Source organism: Theropithecus gelada, chromosome 3 (assembly GCF_003255815.1).
Source record: "Theropithecus gelada isolate Dixy chromosome 3, Tgel_1.0, whole genome shotgun sequence".
Classification (NCBI taxonomy): domain Eukaryota; kingdom Metazoa; phylum Chordata; class Mammalia; order Primates; family Cercopithecidae; genus Theropithecus; species Theropithecus gelada.
This window is the reverse complement of record NC_037670.1, coordinates 25,439,730-25,457,099: the sequence shown is the minus strand read 5'-3', so window position 1 is coordinate 25,457,099 and position 17,370 is coordinate 25,439,730. Positions and strand designations below refer to the sequence as shown.

The 17,370-nt window shown below is 36.3% G+C and overlaps 1 protein-coding gene across 5 annotated transcripts in view; it reads left to right on the top strand.

The window, feature by feature from the left end:
- The window catches only part of DYRK1A (dual specificity tyrosine phosphorylation regulated kinase 1A), a 150,654-nt gene that overhangs the window by 53,002 nt on the left and 80,282 nt on the right, over nt 1-17,370 (top strand). For 4 of the 5 annotated variants that reach the window (XM_025379400.1, XM_025379404.1, XM_025379403.1 and 1 more), the window contains one exon: nt 3,625-3,710. The exons of the other annotated variant lie outside the window; for it this stretch is intronic. In XM_025379400.1, the coding sequence (XP_025235185.1) occupies nt 3,701-3,710 (10 nt within the window). In that variant the 5' untranslated portion in view covers nt 3,625-3,700. The remainder of the gene's footprint in view (nt 1-3,624; nt 3,711-17,370) is intronic. 5 annotated transcript variants of the gene reach the window in all.

The following is a 17,370-nucleotide window of genomic DNA, read 5'->3' as shown; positions in this document are numbered from 1 at the left end:
AAAGTTTATAAGGGAATGTTAGTTAACAGTGTATAAATTTTAGATAATGACGTAAGTTTAATTTATGGAATCTAATTTTAGATCTAGTTTTTCTTGATTTCTATTTTGTAGCTTTTTTGTGGTTGCTTATTTTTAATGGGCACCTTCTGAGCTATCTTTTTAGATCCCAGTGTGCACTGTATTTTATCTTCTCGTATGGGCTAAATTTTTTAAATTGTGAAATATGTGAGAATTTGTGTAACATATGTAAAATGAAGTAATAAAAAACAACTTTGTATTTTCTCCCAGCTTAAGAAGTGAGATAGTACTTAACTAGTACTTTTGAAGCTCCTTGTATCATACTGATTTTTTTTTTTTTTCATTTGCTACTTGTAATACTTCCTACTACTTTAGTTATTTTGAAATTAGATATAATTTTTAGTTTGGTGTCATTACAAAACATTGGCACATTGGAGAACATATTGCACCTGCCATTTAGTTTGTTAGCTCCTGGGTTAATCTGAACTTGCCTGTCATGCTGATGCATTCATTTCAGTCCCAGTCTTACATTCTGGATCTCTGTTGATTAGTGTTTTTTGTTTTTTTGTTTTCTGTTTTTGAGACAGATTTCCCTCTTGTTGCCCAGGCTGGAGTTCTATGGCGCGATCTCCGTTCACTGCAACCTCTGCCTCCTGAGTTCAAACGATTCTCCTGCCTCAGCCCCCCCGAGTAGCTGGGATTACAGGGTGCCCAGCTAATTTTTTTTTGTATTTTTAGTAGAGATAGGATTTCTCCATGTTGATCAGGCTGGTCTCGAACTCCCGACCTTAGTTGATACGCCCACCTCGGCCTCCCAAAGTGCTGGGATTACAGGCGTTAGCCACTGCACTCGACCTTGTATTTTTTATTTTATTTTTTACAAATCTTAGTGTATCAGTACTTTTAATTAGGTGGCTTGATTCCCCCCCCACCCCTGCCTTAGGAATACAAACACCAAGAGACTAAGCTCAGTACCTACCTGAGTATACCATGTGTTTAACAGCCTGTGGAAATTGTCCTGTCCCTGAAGATACGCTGTAGATTAATTTTATGCAGTGATTTTAAGACAACTAAAAAAGTGCTTTGTGAGTTTAACTTCTAAAATCCGTGTAAGCTCATTTTCTGGATTGTTCATAGACCATCACATTGCCTTTGGCAAACTGAGCTGGAACATACTGTAGAAGATTTGAGAATCATGAGAGGTTCCTGTGGTAAAGAGAGATGTTTGTCACTAGCATTTGATTGTTACTCCATAGTTTGAATGGCTCCATTTGTGGGGGAAATGATGAAAAATATACTCTGTATTTTTCTCAAAAAAAAAAAAAAATGAAAATATGGCTGTCTAGATTTTTAAGCTTCTTTAGGAAGAAAATCATATCTGTAGCTTATCTGCAAAGCACATTTGGTGTGTGGAATTATAAAAACTCTGACCTCAAATTAACATTTTTGTTTTTGAAAAGTGACTAGCCTGAAGGAAGGATATATGGAATAATCACTAAAGTCCTTATTTAAAGTAATCCAAGGTCAAGATTTCTGGAGTTTATTGTTACTTAGCATATGATGGTTTGGTTACTATATAAGTCAGCAGCAAATTATGTAACTCAGAGAGATACTTTACGTGGCCTTTCAAATGAGTAAAGATTAATGGATAACGTTTCAAAAAGGTGTCAGAAATTTTGACGTGTATTTCTTACCTTTAGATTTTTAAAATGGTAATGAAATAATCTAATCTCTAACAATTTTTAACAAAGAATACTGATACCTTAATTGATTCTACTTTCTTATAAATAACTTTTGTACCGGTGATACCTACTTCTATTGAAATTGGCGAGGTGTAAGTAGCGTTGTAACATTTTCTAGGTGAAGAATATGATGTTGAGCCTAAAGGATTTGGTTATATAGTTCATAACTAGAGACTGAATTTATATTTTCTTTCCCCATAGTTCAAGTCTTAATTTTAAAGACTGATCATTTTAGGGGAAAAATTATTAGAAAATGATGTCCTTTGAGTAAAGATAATCTTGATTCAATTATTGTTTTTACAAATAAAACTATTCTGATGCAGCAGTCTAGTGTTCATTCGTCCATCTAGTCATACACCCCCACAGTATGCTATCAGCTGGTTGTAGGTCTAGTGTTTAATGTAATACCGTAACAGGCATTTGAATTGGAATGGTAGTTCTTCAGGAATAGAATCTGGAATACAGGTAAAGATTTCAGACACAATTCCTAATTTAAAAATAACCCACAGTGTCTCTGAGGTTATTTTCCAGTGAAGTGTTTAGTATTGCTGCTATTTGGAGTACAAAGTTGGAGCTTTTAAAGAACCTGGGAGTTCAAAAGTATAAGAAGAAATAAATGAAAAGCAGAAATATTTTGAGGCAATAAGTATAGACTCAAATCTATATTATGACCACTTGGAATTCTACCAATAAGAGATTTATTTGGGCAAACTATAATGGTTGTTGGAAATTGCAAATCTTAGTGTGAATTATTTTAGTCCAGTTGGTTTCTTTTACTTACCTGAAATGAACTATACTGAGGCAACAGGAACTTTGTATAGTAATTTAGGAGTGTAAAACAACTTAGGAAAAAGGATTATTAAGCAGGATGATTTGGATGACATCATGTGAAATTTAGGAATTGGAGGCATTGGAATTGAGAGAGTACTAACAAAGGAAAACCGCTTATTTTAGAATTTGTCTGGACGATGTAGAGTTGAAGAAAGTTTTGGTATTTCTTCTGCAGCGGCCCCAGTGCTCTTGACCAGGAACATCTCTTGGAGTCAGTAGTTTTCATGAGGCTGGCATAGGAGCTTGGCCAATGTATGCAACATTGTTCTATTTAGAATATTCCCTGAATTAATTCCATAGTGTCAAAACATAAATTTTTCACTCAACTCCTTTGTAAGTTAGATTTTAACCTGTACTTGTCTTTACCTCTTCCGCTGATATCAGTTGACAACACTGAGATTACTTTCATTTTCCTGTAAGTCGTCATGAATTTTTCTGGTCAACCATGAGTTATCAGCAGAAGCAATAAGTAGGATGTACTGTAAAAGAATTACAATAAAATAAGAGAAACCACTTGGAGAGCAAGAGGGCTTGTGGACTTAGGGGAACAGTTATGAGAAGTGTCTCAGAATTTAATTTACAAATAACGTTGATAGATTGACATGTTGTCTTTCCCATGAAGTAACTTTCATTACCTGGGCCTTAATAGTAAACTACTATGAAAGTGAATTCACGTCTATCTTGATTTGTGAGCTGATGAAAATTACAAAATGTAGGGTTTTTTCCCCAGCTAAATAGTGGAATGTTCAGGTTTGATGCCTGGAAAATAGCTGAAATTTTCGATGGTAGTAGGCACATTTTGAAACTGTTTTTCTTTTCTCTGACAATTGAATATATTTTATATATAGTTGATTTTGATTATTGAAGACTAAGGAAAATTGATTTTAAGTAAGTTTAAATGTTAGAAAATGAATTTTGAAAATTTGAAGTAATTTTATATGTTTTGGGATTGTAGTTATGTTAGATATTCCTCAATTAGGGGTAATTGTCTTGCATCATTATCTCTTATCATAATCTGTTTTTCTTCACACAGTGTTATAGTTTTGCCGCTGGACTCTTCCCTCCCTTCCCCCACCCCATCAGGATGATATGAGACTTGAAAGAAGACGATGCATACAGGTGACTCAAGTTTTGAAATACAGTAAAACTGTGGCTAAGAGAATGTGGGAATCGATGGTGTATTTTGAATGGGGGAGCGTTCTGATAAATAGTGGGGGGAATTGTAGATCAGTAAATGCAAAGGTAGTTGGGCTATTTGTTAAACTTTTGAACTCAGATTGATAATCAGTGATTTACAATGGTGTTATTACAAATACAGCATAGTAATTGCTAGCACTTAGGCTTTTCAAGAACTAATATTTTGGTGGGAATTGGAATAATTCTGTTAATAATGTAAATAACACAGTTACCTTTATGGTTGAATGCATGTCTCCCCCAGAACTCTATTAGAATATGGCAAATCTTTTATGGGAGTAGATGTTAGTAGGATATCATTAAAAAGACTGACAGTTAAATTAAGGATATTATATTCATACGTATGGTTTCTTAAAAAGATATGCTCTGAGATTTTGTTTATTTTTTCCTTGTTCCTGATATCCCTGCCTCCCATTTCCTTCCCTCCCTTCCCCTCTTATCCTTTTGTCATTTGTATTTTTATACAGAAGAAGCAGTGTGAAGGCATTTTTGAAAGAATATTTTTTGATTGCTCTGTAATTAATTGAGGAGATCTTATACATGGGAAGCTGGAGGCTATTCCATGTGTGGCTATGTTCAAATTCCTGAAAATGTAGTGCAGCTAATGTATAAAGTGTTACTAACTTTTGAACTTAAATGTTCTTAAATCAGGCATATTGTAAGGCATTTTGTTGAACTAAGTGTTTTACGTTTGAAACTCTGTCAGAGATAGTCTTGTTTGATTATATTTATAAACTAATGTTTGAAAATGTGATTGCTAACTGGAAAAGATAATTATATAAATTTTGAATTGATATCTAACAGATAGTAATTATATCATTGGTGTAGTTTTTGTGATTGGTTTTTATTTTTGGTGATCTGGGTTTTGTCTAGGGGAAAAATCATTTTATGATTTTAAGATTTTTAAAAAAATGTTTCGATGTACGATTTTATATGAAGAAATGTGCTTGAATATATTTATAAATTAAATTAGATTATATAATACTTTACGTTCATGTGGAAGTCACCATTTTAAGACTGATGTTAATTCTTGTTTACGTCAGAGGTGATTGAGCAATCACCTCCATTACGCATCTATCATGCATGCACACAGGCTTGCACATGTTATGTGTGCCTGTACACATTAGAGGTATGCCGGGTACACATTCTGGCCGAGTTGCTCGCTGATTGTTGAACGCAACGTGATGCTGAAGCTGAATATCACCATCATAGAACAACAAATAGGCATATTTACAGAAACATTTTTAGAATTTTATGCACATTTTTTTGTTGTCAGATTTTATAAGTTTGACCTTTTGGTGCAGGAACTATTTCTCAGCATTGTCAGCTCCTGGATTGCTCCTTGGGCGCTATACTGCACATTGGCTATACCAAGTAGATGCTCACTTTCGACTGAGGTCAGTAGAGGAACAAAGTATTTTTGGGGTATCTCATAGATTTATCTATGAATATTACTGATTTTGGAGATTTTCTCTCATGAAATTTTGGAGTTGCAAAGTTTCTGTTTATCCTCACAAGACATGGAGGGTTTCCAAATAGCTCTTTTTCTTGAAAGGCTTATGGCCTCAATGGAATGAAATAACTAATGAGTAAATACAGTTTATAGTTATCTAATTAATTTTATGAATGCTAGAACACAAGAAAATTCTACAGATTAGATTTATGATAAAATCCAATCTTTTGTTCAGCCTTGTATTCTTTAAAAATTACCAGCATTTATTGGCTTACAAAGGAAAAAACCCAGGAAAGAAGATCTAGCTGTTAAATAAATATATTAGCTGTTGGTGTATTCCATTTCTAACAATTTGAAAGTTAATAATTATTTTTGAACATAAAATTAACAGCTTTCAGAATCATCATTAATATAGCAGTTTGGTCTTGTATTACTATGCACACATTTATTCGACTGATAGAATTTCATCACATTAAAACTCATGAGTAGATGTTCACCGAAAGTTGTTTCTAGAGAATGCTTACACACATTTGAAAGCAAGTGGTCTGCTTTCTGCAGGCCTTGTTTTTACCTTCTGGCATTGTTCATGGTACTGGCTTTGTTATGTTGGTTAGATGTGGTGACTTATTCTCACCTTTTCCTTGATGAGGCACAGGTTCAGGGATGCTGGAAAGGACATTGAAGTAGGCATTGGCTGATGGGCCTTTCAGAAGTGAACACTTAAGAGTAGGTTTTCAGAGTAACTCTGTGAGGTGATGAGTATGTTAATTGACTTGATTGTGGTGATCATTTCATTTTGTATATATGTATCAAAACATCATGTACACCTTAAATATGTAAAATTCTTATTTTCCAGTTATAACTCAGTAAAACTGGTGGGGGAGAGAACAAATAGTTTTACTGAACTCTAGGCCAAAGTCAGACTTTGATGTATTTTGTCCATGTGTCTATAGGTGTTCCTGTACTTACTTAATTTGAGGATCTTTTTGCATGTTCTAAAATACAGTTAGAACATGAATGAGGTAAATTTGGATTTTCTTTTGATTTTTGGAAGAACAAATGATTTGTTAACAAACATTTATTTCGTCAGCATTTGCTTTGTACCAGGTACTATTATAGGTGCTCTGCCTACAAAGATCCCTGAGCTTATGGATAACAAATAAATGAGGCAGTGGAGGTTTCTGATAAAGTGTTAAGACTCACCTATTGAATTCAAGGCATGCAGAGAGAAAATAGAGAGCACTGTCTGGGTAATGACATTGACAGTAATGGCTTTACCTGTATGCAGAGGTTACCAAAATCTCTGCATCCTATTCTTCTCTTCTGAGCTCCATACTCAGGTAACTGCTTCCTGGATGCTTCTCCTGCATATTCCCTCCTCCTCCCCCATTCAGTTCTCTTAGTAATGAGTGACACCGTTCTACCCTAACACAACATCATTTGGGGATCCTAGGAACCACTCTTTGCCCTTTTGAATCACAAGTAACCAAATTCAGTTTATTTAAGGTATAGAATCACTTCTGAGATGAGATTTGAAAAAAGTACTGCCTCAGAGATTACCATGTATATAAATATAAAGACTTTGATATAAAGAAACCTGTGTAAACCAGCATTTCTTCAGTTTATTTGATTAAGGGACCTCCCTTTCCTTTTATTTTTGATTTATACCTATTAACATCTTGTGGAACATGATTTGGGAAAATGTATTGGGAATAGAAGTTGCTACCATTCTTTGTTTTGTTGAAATGAACTTCTTTAACACCTAAAAAATTTTTAAACAATAGTGATATACTAGTCACTTTAAAATGTGGAATAGTTCCAAAGCATACAGAACTATCACTTTTTGAGGATGAATAAACATGGAAATTTATTTTTAAATGTGCTGATTTGTTCATATTGTCTTTGTCATAATTCTTATGCATACACTATATATATATATACACTCATATATATATATGAATTTAAGTACTTAAAACCATTTGTGGCAGAGTTTTAATTTTAGATTCTTTTAACTCATTTTAAAATGTGAATTTTGTAGGACAAAATTTTCATATTTCCAGTGATCACAGAAATGTGGTGTATTCATTACAGAACAATTAGATTCCAGTGATCACAGAAATGGGGTGTATCATTATACAAGAGTTAGAAATCAGATCTGTAAATCACAAAACCCCAGCTTTTAAAATCCAATCATATGCAGGATACACTGGGAGAATGAAAGGGCATGTACATTGTAATACTTAGGTAGCTGTTGCCAGTTTGCCTCCCCTTGGAATTGTTCTTCTCGTGGTCGTGTGTGTCTGATCTTTTTCTTTGTCTGTGTCTCCTTCTCTAGCTCATGTCTCAACTCAAGCAGTTTGATTTTTTTCTTACTGGTTCAATAAATTTTTTTTTTAGTAAGTTAAAAAGATAGTGGATTTGCTTTTGCGCTCATGGTTTTACTTCTTGTTTGTTAGATAATACAAAATCACTGAAAACATCACTGAAAGAATTCTGAAATGTATAAATATATATGGATAAGTATAAGGAAACACCCCGTTTTAGTGTCCTCTACAGTGTGACACATTCCCTTCCAGTTTTTTTTCCGTGCCATTTTTAAATTAATTGAGATCATTTTGAATATTCAGAATGATGTGGTTGGGTAAGATCCATTTTATACTTGAATCGACTAACATATCATAAATGTTTCTCTACGTCATCAAAAGCTTACGGTAGTGATCTGCTGTTACTTTGAACTTGGAGCAAATCCAGGGTACTCAGAATGCTTTTGAAGATCAATTACTTTAGATATTTATTTTACAGTTTGCTTATTTCCTAGTTAAGTTAGGTATCTCTTATTTTTAGGCATTAAATTGTTTTCTAAAGCACTAATATCTGTGCATAATATTTGGCTGTAAAATTATTTTCTTATAATTGTTTCCTAGGAGTCATAGTGTTTGAAAAACTTTCAGGCTTTTGATACAACTTTTCAGAAAGCTGTTTGGTAATATGTACCACTCTGTACATTACAAGAATGTCTCTTAATTTATTTTTCTCAGCATTGAGTATTATAGTTAAAATAAATCTTCAACAGGCAAAAAGAAGTATCTCTTTATTTTTGAACAAATAAAGTAGTATTTTATACTTGGTGGAGGAGATATAAGTGCTGTAGAAATGAATAAAGTAAAAAGAGACAGCCACTCCCCTTTTCCTAATAGTTCAGATTCTTTCTTTCTAGCAAGTGGTTTTTGTTTAATACTTTTATGGCATGTGCACATATTGTTTACCGGTTTTATGTCCAGCTAGTCCGATAGTTCCTGAAGTTCAGGGGGTTAAGGCTTATCCTCTTTGTGTGCCCTGTGACTGTCTGGCAGGATTTCTGGGACACAGGAAGTGCTCAGCAAATGCAAAAAGAATAATTTTTGCCATCCTAATGGCATTTTTTTTTTTTTTTTTTTTTTTTGAGACGGAGTCTCGCTCTGCCGCCCAGGCTGGAGTGCAGTGGCCGGATCTCAGCTCACTGCAAGCTCCGCCTCCCGGGTTCGCGCCATTCTCCTGCCTCAGCCTCCCGAGTAGCTGGGACTACAGGCGCCCGCCACTGTGCCCAGCTAGTTTTTTGTATTTTTTAGTAGAGACGGGGTTTCACCGTGTTAGCCAGGATGGTCTCGATCTCCTGACCTCGTGATCCGCCCGTCTCGGCCTCCCAAAGTGCTGGGATTACAGGCTTGAGCCACCGCGCCCGGCCTCCTAATGGCATTTTTAATGCCTAAAAATAAGTATATTCTCGCTTTAATACATTTCTTCAATTGGTTTTAAGAGTTCCTTATTTTCCATTTCTTTTTATGTTTCATAGTTTTATTTATGTTTTTAAGTGGAAGAAATTAATAATGATTACATTATGTATGTGTCATATGAAAGAACATTTGATATTTATAGAAAAAATGGTGGGAAACCTGAGGTAAGCCACATTGTAAAATTGAATTTTTTACCTTAGTATCTCTATTTAAGACCCAGGTAAAAGCAAATACATTTATATTCACGATTTTGGATTTTCGGTATACTTACTAAGTGTACCTTCAAAGAATGTCTAAGTTCTAGGAAGATGACAACAGAACATAGTTTAAAAATTTTCCCATTTTCCTTTAGATAGAGACAGAGTAACTAGGTCAGCAAAACCAAAACGTCACGTTCAGCATCTGCAAGACTAGGTGAACAGTATCCCCCTGACTCACATACAAGTAAGTAGGTGAGAGTGAATGTCTGATAACAAGACCTGTGTGGTATCAGCATTTGTGCAGAAGGAGGCATGAGGGTGTCTAATGGGCCTGAGAATAGGAGAACCCCAAGGTAACCAACAGAGGAGACTCACTTTAGTGAGAGACTTGCGGAAAGTATGTTTGAGAACAGCAGCTGGAACTCGAGATAGTTTTGAGTTCCCTGGAGGACACAGTAAGTTCTGAAGTGGGGTTAGAGTCATCTGGTCCCTGTGAACTCTCAAAACTAACCAGTTTAAGCTTCCTTCCCAGTCAAAGCCCTACACCAAGGAAACACTGCTGGGAATAGAATCCACATTAAACAAGATGGAGACAATGAGGGCAAAGGAAAAAATGTCAGATGAAAGTGGGAGAAGATAAAAGTACAGGAGATCTTATTCATGAGTCTATATTTTGGTATCCTTCATGAAGACGGAAGATAACTCTTATTGAAGTCAGAAAAGCTACTCCAGTTTCCCCAAAGTTTTTTATTTTACATAAAAATGAGCAATGGACAGGGATCATAGTCAAATTCCCCAGAGTTTTTATAAGAGAGAAGCATAAGGAGCAGAATATTATTACTGCAGACAATGAAAGCATGCCAGAAAGAAATGTCCACAAAATAAATGAAACTATAACCTGTTTTAAAATAAACCCAGAGAAATTTAGAAAATGATACAAATATTAAAGCACAATGTAAATCTGAATAAGAAAAATTAGAAAAGTGGTGATAACTCAGGAAAGAGAAGTAAAAGATAATTTAAAAAATGAAGCCTAAACAGAGTGAAAAACACAATATGAAATTTCTCAGAAAACTGTTTAACATGAATAACCGGCCAGGTGCGGTGGCTCACACCTGTAATCCCAGCACTTTGGAGGCCGAGGTGGGCGGATCACAAGGTCAGGAGATCGAGACCATCCTGGCTAACACGGTGAAACCCCGTCTCTACTTAAACAAAAAACCAGGAGTGGTGGTGGCGGTTGCCCGTAGTCCCAGCCACTCGGGAGACTGAGGCAGGATAATGGCGTGAACCCGGGACTGGAGCTTGCAATGAGCTGAGATAATGCCACTGCACTCTCGCTCTGGGGACAGAGTGAGACTCCATCTCAAACGAAGATGAATAACCAAGGAGAAATGAAGAAAAATGAAGCATTCCAGAGAAAGCAATGGTTATTAAAGACAGGCAAAGAAGTTTCAACATGCAAATAACAGGAGGCTCTGAAGAAGAACTAAAGCAATGAAACTTAACAGATACTAACAATATAACTCATGAAAATGTGTTGAAATTTGCTTTGCAGATTTTTTTTTTTTTAAAGAGATGGGGTCTTGTGTTCCCTAAGCTTGGAATGCAATGTGGCGTAAGCATGGCTCACTGCAGCCTTGAACTCCTGGACTAAAGCTGTCCTCCCACCTTAGCCTCCCAAGTAGCTAGGACTATAGGCACGTGCCACCACGCCTGGCTAACTTATTTATTTTTATTTTTGTAGAGATGTGGTCTTGCTATGTTCCCTAGGCTGATCTTGAACTGCTGAAGACCAGCCTCAAGTGATTCTTCCACCTTAACCTCCCCAAATGCTGGGATTACAGGTGTGAGTCACCATCTCGGCCTTTACTCACTTTTTAGTCTGCTTTTAAATTTTAAACATTCTCCAGCATCAATATTCTTCTATAGTACTGTTTTAAATGACAAATTAGTATTCTATGAATGAGTTAATGTTTAATGGTTCCCCATTTTTGCTAATTAGTTCATGAACAATGTTTAAGTGAATACTATTATGGGATTTTTTTGTTTGTTTTTTATTTATTGCCTTAGGTTCAATTCCTAGAAGTTGGAATTGTTAAGGTGAAGCATATGTACATTTTAAAGCCTTTTGATATGTTATTTTTAAATATCTTTTTAAAGTACAGTTTATGCTTCTACCAGCTACACATCAGAATTTTTCTACACCCTAGGATCCTAGGTATTTTAAAATGTTTGCCAATTCGATAGACAAAACATAACTCAATATTTAAATTTACATTTGCTTGAATATTAGACCAAGTATGTTTTTGGGGGGTTTGTTACTGATGTTTTTTGTGAGTTTCCTTTTACCATTCTTTGTTGATACTACTTTTGGGTTTTAATTTTTTTTTCTTTATTTACCAAAGTTTCTCATTGAACCCTTACTAGATGCCAATAGCTATTCTAAATTATTTACAGGTATTAACTTATTTACTCCTAATGATAACTCTGATACAGGTACTGTGATTGACCCAGACAGAGGTTCGGTAGCCTGCCCCAGGTCACACAGCTAGTAAGGGATGGAGCTGGGGAGCAAATCCAGACCTGTGAGTCCCTACTGTTAATGATCATGCTTTTGATTCTAGGGATACTTATTGTTACTTATGGTGGTACATTTTTCAGTTTGCATTTGCCTTTTGTTCTTGATGTCATTTTATACAAGAGCTTTAATTTTTTGGTATTGGAGAACTAAGTTTTATTTATTAGTGTAATGCCTCAAACGTAACAGATTCTCAAATCTATGTGTTGAACAAATGAGAATGAACCCATCAGCAGTCTGTTGATGGTGATGACCTTTTATGTAGTGTAATATATATATCCTTTTAAAGGGATTCCCAGGGCTTCATAAATGATGTACTCTTTGGTTTTTATTAGGCACAGTAAGCTTATCTGTATTGGCTCTCCTGGAAAGTTTTTTAGACCTAATCACTGCTTTTAAAAGGAACATGTGTTCTTAAGCAAATAGGAGTTGTGAAGAATGTATTTATTGACAGTGATTTGAATTGTAGATTCAAAGTGAAATGAAATAATTTCACTCTAGGAATAATTTGATGGGGTTTTTTTTTGTAGTTTTAGAAAATTACAGATTTGGCCATTGTTTTAAAAGTTTTGAATAAATTTTGGCTTAGTGTGAGAAGTAAGATTCTTTGACAGGAAAACTAAAACTACAAAACTTGATATGAAAAATTATCATTGCTTAAGATTTGGATAGTGTAGATCAACTCCTCAAAAGGTGAAATCTAAGATTTTACTTTTCTCGAACTCCTGACCTCAGGTTATCCTCCTGCCTCGGGCTCCCAAAGTGCTGGAATTGCAGGTATGGGCCACCATGCCCAGCCAAGATTTTACTTTTCTTTAAGCACTCTTTCTCCCTTTTTCTCTGGTGGTTAATAACAGGCTACTTAACGGTGCCTTCTTAGTTCGGCCTCTGTATTCCTTACTTCATTCTTTTAAAAAAAGTGTAGTGATCCATATTGCTAATGGATATACATTAGAGAGAAACACAAATAAGTTCATTTTAATTTTTACAAACCATCCACAAAATGTACTGCATGGAATCAGGTACTCAAAAAGATACTCAAGATGTAAAGATTTATCTTGTTAACACAAATCCAGGTCTGCTTTGTATAAAGTTACCAAAGCTTAAAAAACATTGTTGAGTGCTTGCTGTTTTTGTAACCTACTGGTTACACCCTGTTCTTTCCTCTTCTACTGCTGGTAGTAGTATTCTTCAGGCCATTTGTATTAGTCTGTTCTTGCACTGCTATAAAGGTATACCTAAGACTGGGTCATTTATGAAGAAAAGAGGTTTAATTGGTACACGGTTCCACAGGCTATACGTGAAGCATGGCTAGGGAGGCCTCAGGAAACTTAAGAGTCACGGTAGAGAGTGAAGGGGAGCAGGCGTGTCTTCCAGCAGAGGAAAAGAGAGAAGGGGGAGGTGCTGCACACTTTTAAACAGCCAGATCCCACGAGAACGAACTCACCTAACTCATCATCCTGAGAACAGCACGGGGGAAGTCTGCCCCTATGATCCAGTCACCCCTTAAGAGGCCTCTCCTCCGACATTGAGGATTACAATTTGACATGGGGTTTGGGTGGGGACACATATCTAAAACAATCACCGTGCTTAGCTGATATTGTTAAATTCAGACTTGTTCTTTTATATTAAGCATTAATCAGTCTAGTTTACATGCTTATGTTAATAAAATTTAATCCATTCTGGAAGTAAAAGAGTGAAATGTTAGTTTTCCTTTTCCTCGTTCCCACTTATAGGGGTAACCCCTTTTAATCTTTTCCATTTTAAGATTCTTCTCTTGGTTGCCTCCATGACTGTTAATACATTAATATGTTTGTAGCAGTGTTTTACTATGAAACCAGATATCTCTCAGTGCTATCTCTTTGCCAGCCAGTTTCTCCCGATTTTCTTTTAAAGTTTTTCTGTTGATTATTATTAAAATTTTTAAAACTAATTTAAACCTCGTTCTTGGCCATCAGTTTTAGACAGTTTCTCTTGATTTCTCAAGATTTGAAATGAGAGCTTTGGAGCCCTTTACATTTCTTTTTACTTCATAGCTGTTAACCCACCAGACAGTTATTTCCAGCTTGTGTATAGGTATATTCACTTACACATCTTGCTGTCACTTAATTGAATTCTTTATTTTTGTGTTAGAATCTTCTGAATATTGAAAACAGAAAACTATACTGAAGATCATAGTGTATTAAGACTGATGGAGAGGGAGATGTGATACTGTGTCACTAAGGTCGTTCCAGTCATAGGAGAAATGTTACCACTGGATTGAGGTCTGGTACATTTTAAAAGATGATTTAATTCTATGATATGTGTTCAACTTGCACTAGGAAAGTTTTTACTTTCACCTTTGTTACTTTCACCAAAGGTTACTTTCACCTTTGTTCATGCACGGCACAAATACCTGTGAACCCTTACCGCCCAACTCAAGAGCCAGAGTCCTCTGTCATCCTTTTGCTTCTCTTCTAAGTGAGAGGACTGAGTGCAGACTTGGTGTTTGTGGGTGAGGCATGTGGACTGACAGGCTTCAGTTTATTTAGCGAGTGTAAGTCCTGGCAGGAAGGTTCTCTTTCTTTCCTTGCTAGGTTGAGGAGACCTCATTAAACAGTATGAACTTGTGGTTTTGGCGTGTCTAGTCCTGATGCAGGTGGCTTGGTATCCTCACAGGCATTTCTTTGGCCTTGCCCTTGGGGTGACTGTTCACTTGTGTTTGAGCAGCTGGGACTCAGTAGGTTCCCTGGAGTAGGTATTTCTTTAGAGCCCCTGGGGGAGGCTGATCATGCAGCAGATAGTTGTTTAGTGTCAAGCCAATCTCTCCCCTTCTTTCTACTCTAGTTTTTCTTTACCACCCAGAGTGGCATCTGCCACTTCTGCTCTGGTTCCTGGTCCCAGCTTTCAGCTCTAGATCTTTTTGACATTCCTTAAATTATTGGTATGATCCCAGGTGCCTTTTTCTTGCAGAAAACTGACAAAATCTTTGGTTCACTGATATGTCTCCATCCCATGCTTTATTTTATTTTGTGATCTTTTACTGCTTGTTTCGGTGTTTGATATGGAGGATAAGAACAGTGTGTTTACTCTATCCAGTGCTCTAGATTTTCTTGTTAGAAGCACCCTCGGCCGGGCGCGGTGGCTCAAGCCTGTAATCCCAGCACTTTGGGAGGCCGAGACGGGCGGATCACGAGGTCAGGAGATCGAGACCATCCTGGCTAGCACGGTGAAACCCCGTCTCTACTAAAAAATACAAAAAACTAGCCGGGCGAGGTGGCGGGCGCCTGTAGTCCCAGCTACTCGGGAGGCTGAGGCAGGAGAATGGCGTAAACCCGGGAGGCGGAGCTTGCAGTGAGCTGAGATCCGGCCACTGCACTCCCGCCTGGGCGACAGAGCAAGACTCCGTCTCAGAAAAAAAAAAAAAAAAAAAAAAAAAAAGAAGCACCCTCCTTCCCAGCTTGGGAAAACTGAGCTGCTGGGGTGGCTGTTGGCTCCTTTGCTTGCTGTTAGTTTTAAAGGATTGTTTTCAGTCACACTTGAATTGTAGCTATCCTTGGTTCTCTTTTTACCAATGAATTCTGGTAGTATGTTTTAAGAACTGGGTGGCCTTCCTGGCCTTTATAAACATTTTCTGTAATGCCTAGCTTTAGTGAGCTACGAAGTTGCCCATTGGAGATGAGGCTTTATTGAAAGTCAGCACCTGTACTTCACTCCCTGCCTTTGTGACTTCGGGTTTCAATTGGGTGTTTGGAAGCACTGTTTCTTCTGTCCTTGACCTTGTTCCACATGTTTTACGCATTACCTCCTGTGAGCAGGCACAGAGCCTTTCCTTGTCAGCTGGGCTTCAGCTGCTTTGAGGATGACTACTTATCCCTTGCAGGTGCTTCCCACCAAGGCTCTTGAAAGGGAAGTTTTCATAATGTTCATTTTTTAAAAAGTTAGACCAAATATACCCCCTAAACTTGTTAAGTCTGCTTGTTTTCATATGACATAGAAATTGATACAAAAATACTTTATGTAGTTTGTATAGATGAAGTTGATTAAGAAAGATGACACTTACTCTGCTATTTTGTCTTGATAAGTACAGTACAAAAAACAGTTTTTAAGCCCTAAAGTTAACTTGCAAGAATCTTTTTGTTTTGACAGTATGCTATCTATTGAATAAAATCTTAACAAGTCAACTTTTATATTTTCATGATACCTAAATGAGGGAGCAAAAGTATTTTAGTATATGACAATATACTGTGAGTTAGTTGATTCAGAAGAGTAAACAATAGTCCAGTATTTAAAAATTTATGTCTGTAATCCAGATTTAAATAACAGGTTACCTTCTAGCTTTATAAACAGTCTTAATGAGAAGTGGGGGACAAAAAAGAAGCAGGATTGCCCTTAAGTTGGAGAATAGAAATATCTACTTGGCTTAACGTTTTTATAAAAGATGTCCAGCAAAACTATGGTGGCAGCCTTACTTTAGAGAATGAGGTATTACAAACTTGACCAAGGTAGTCATGCCAGACTTTTGAATATTTTTCTAAATTAGATGGCTTCAAATTAAAAAAAGATTTTATCCACTTGATGTTTTTGCAAAACTATAAAGCTGTGTTCTATTTCTACCTAAAATATAAAATCGTTAGTATGGTATGATTTGTCATTTGAGATTATCTTGGCTAATACATTACTGGGAATAATAATGGCTATTACACATTGAGAGGATAGAGGCTGTTTCTGTGTCTCAAGCATCATTAACTGCAGATTTAAAAAAGTTAACAGTTACTCTAAATATATGTCTTATAGGGGAGAAAATGTAATCAGCATATTGTACTTTTTTAGCCTGGCCTGGTGGCGCACGCTTGTAATCCCAGCTACTCGGGAGGCTGAGGCAGGAGAATTGCTTGAACCTGGGAGGCTGTGGTTGCAGTGAGCCGAGATCGCGCCCTTGCACTCCAGCCTGGGCAACAAGAGCACAACTCCGTCTCCACAAAAAAAAAAAAAAAAAGTTAATGTTTAATTGTATACTTAGAAAACTTTCTTTACTAGGAATTCTGAATATATATATTTATGTAATGAAGATTTTAGTTTAGTAAGTTAACTATTTTAAAACATGTTTAATGTTTAATTTCTGATTCTAAAAGTAGTACTTTTTGATACTTTCCTAAACTCCGTAATTTAAGTAACGTTAAAAAGAATTGATGCTAAGCTAAACATTTAAATTGAGGATTATCCCAGAGCATCTGTCACTAGGCAGATGATGTTTCCTTGTGTCTCTAGTCCCCAAAGGAAAGTCAGAGTGCCAAGTTTTTAATATTTGTCCCCTTAAGAAGGGGGAAAGTTTTGTGATATGAAAAATGTTTAAGAGGTGGTCTGGGAAACAGTCCCTCTTGACATGAAAAATGCCCAGTTTGTTGCTGTAGAGTGCAAGACAGGCTGAGTTAGGCTTGCTTTATCACTATGGAGGGAATAAGAACCTAGGAGAACAAACCAAAATATTAAAGATTCATGGGTAAGAGTATGAATGAAATTGGCTTTAAAATCTTTCCCTTTTACTTCTCTCTTACCTTTATCCTTCGGAATTAAAGGAGGCTAATACGGGTTCCAA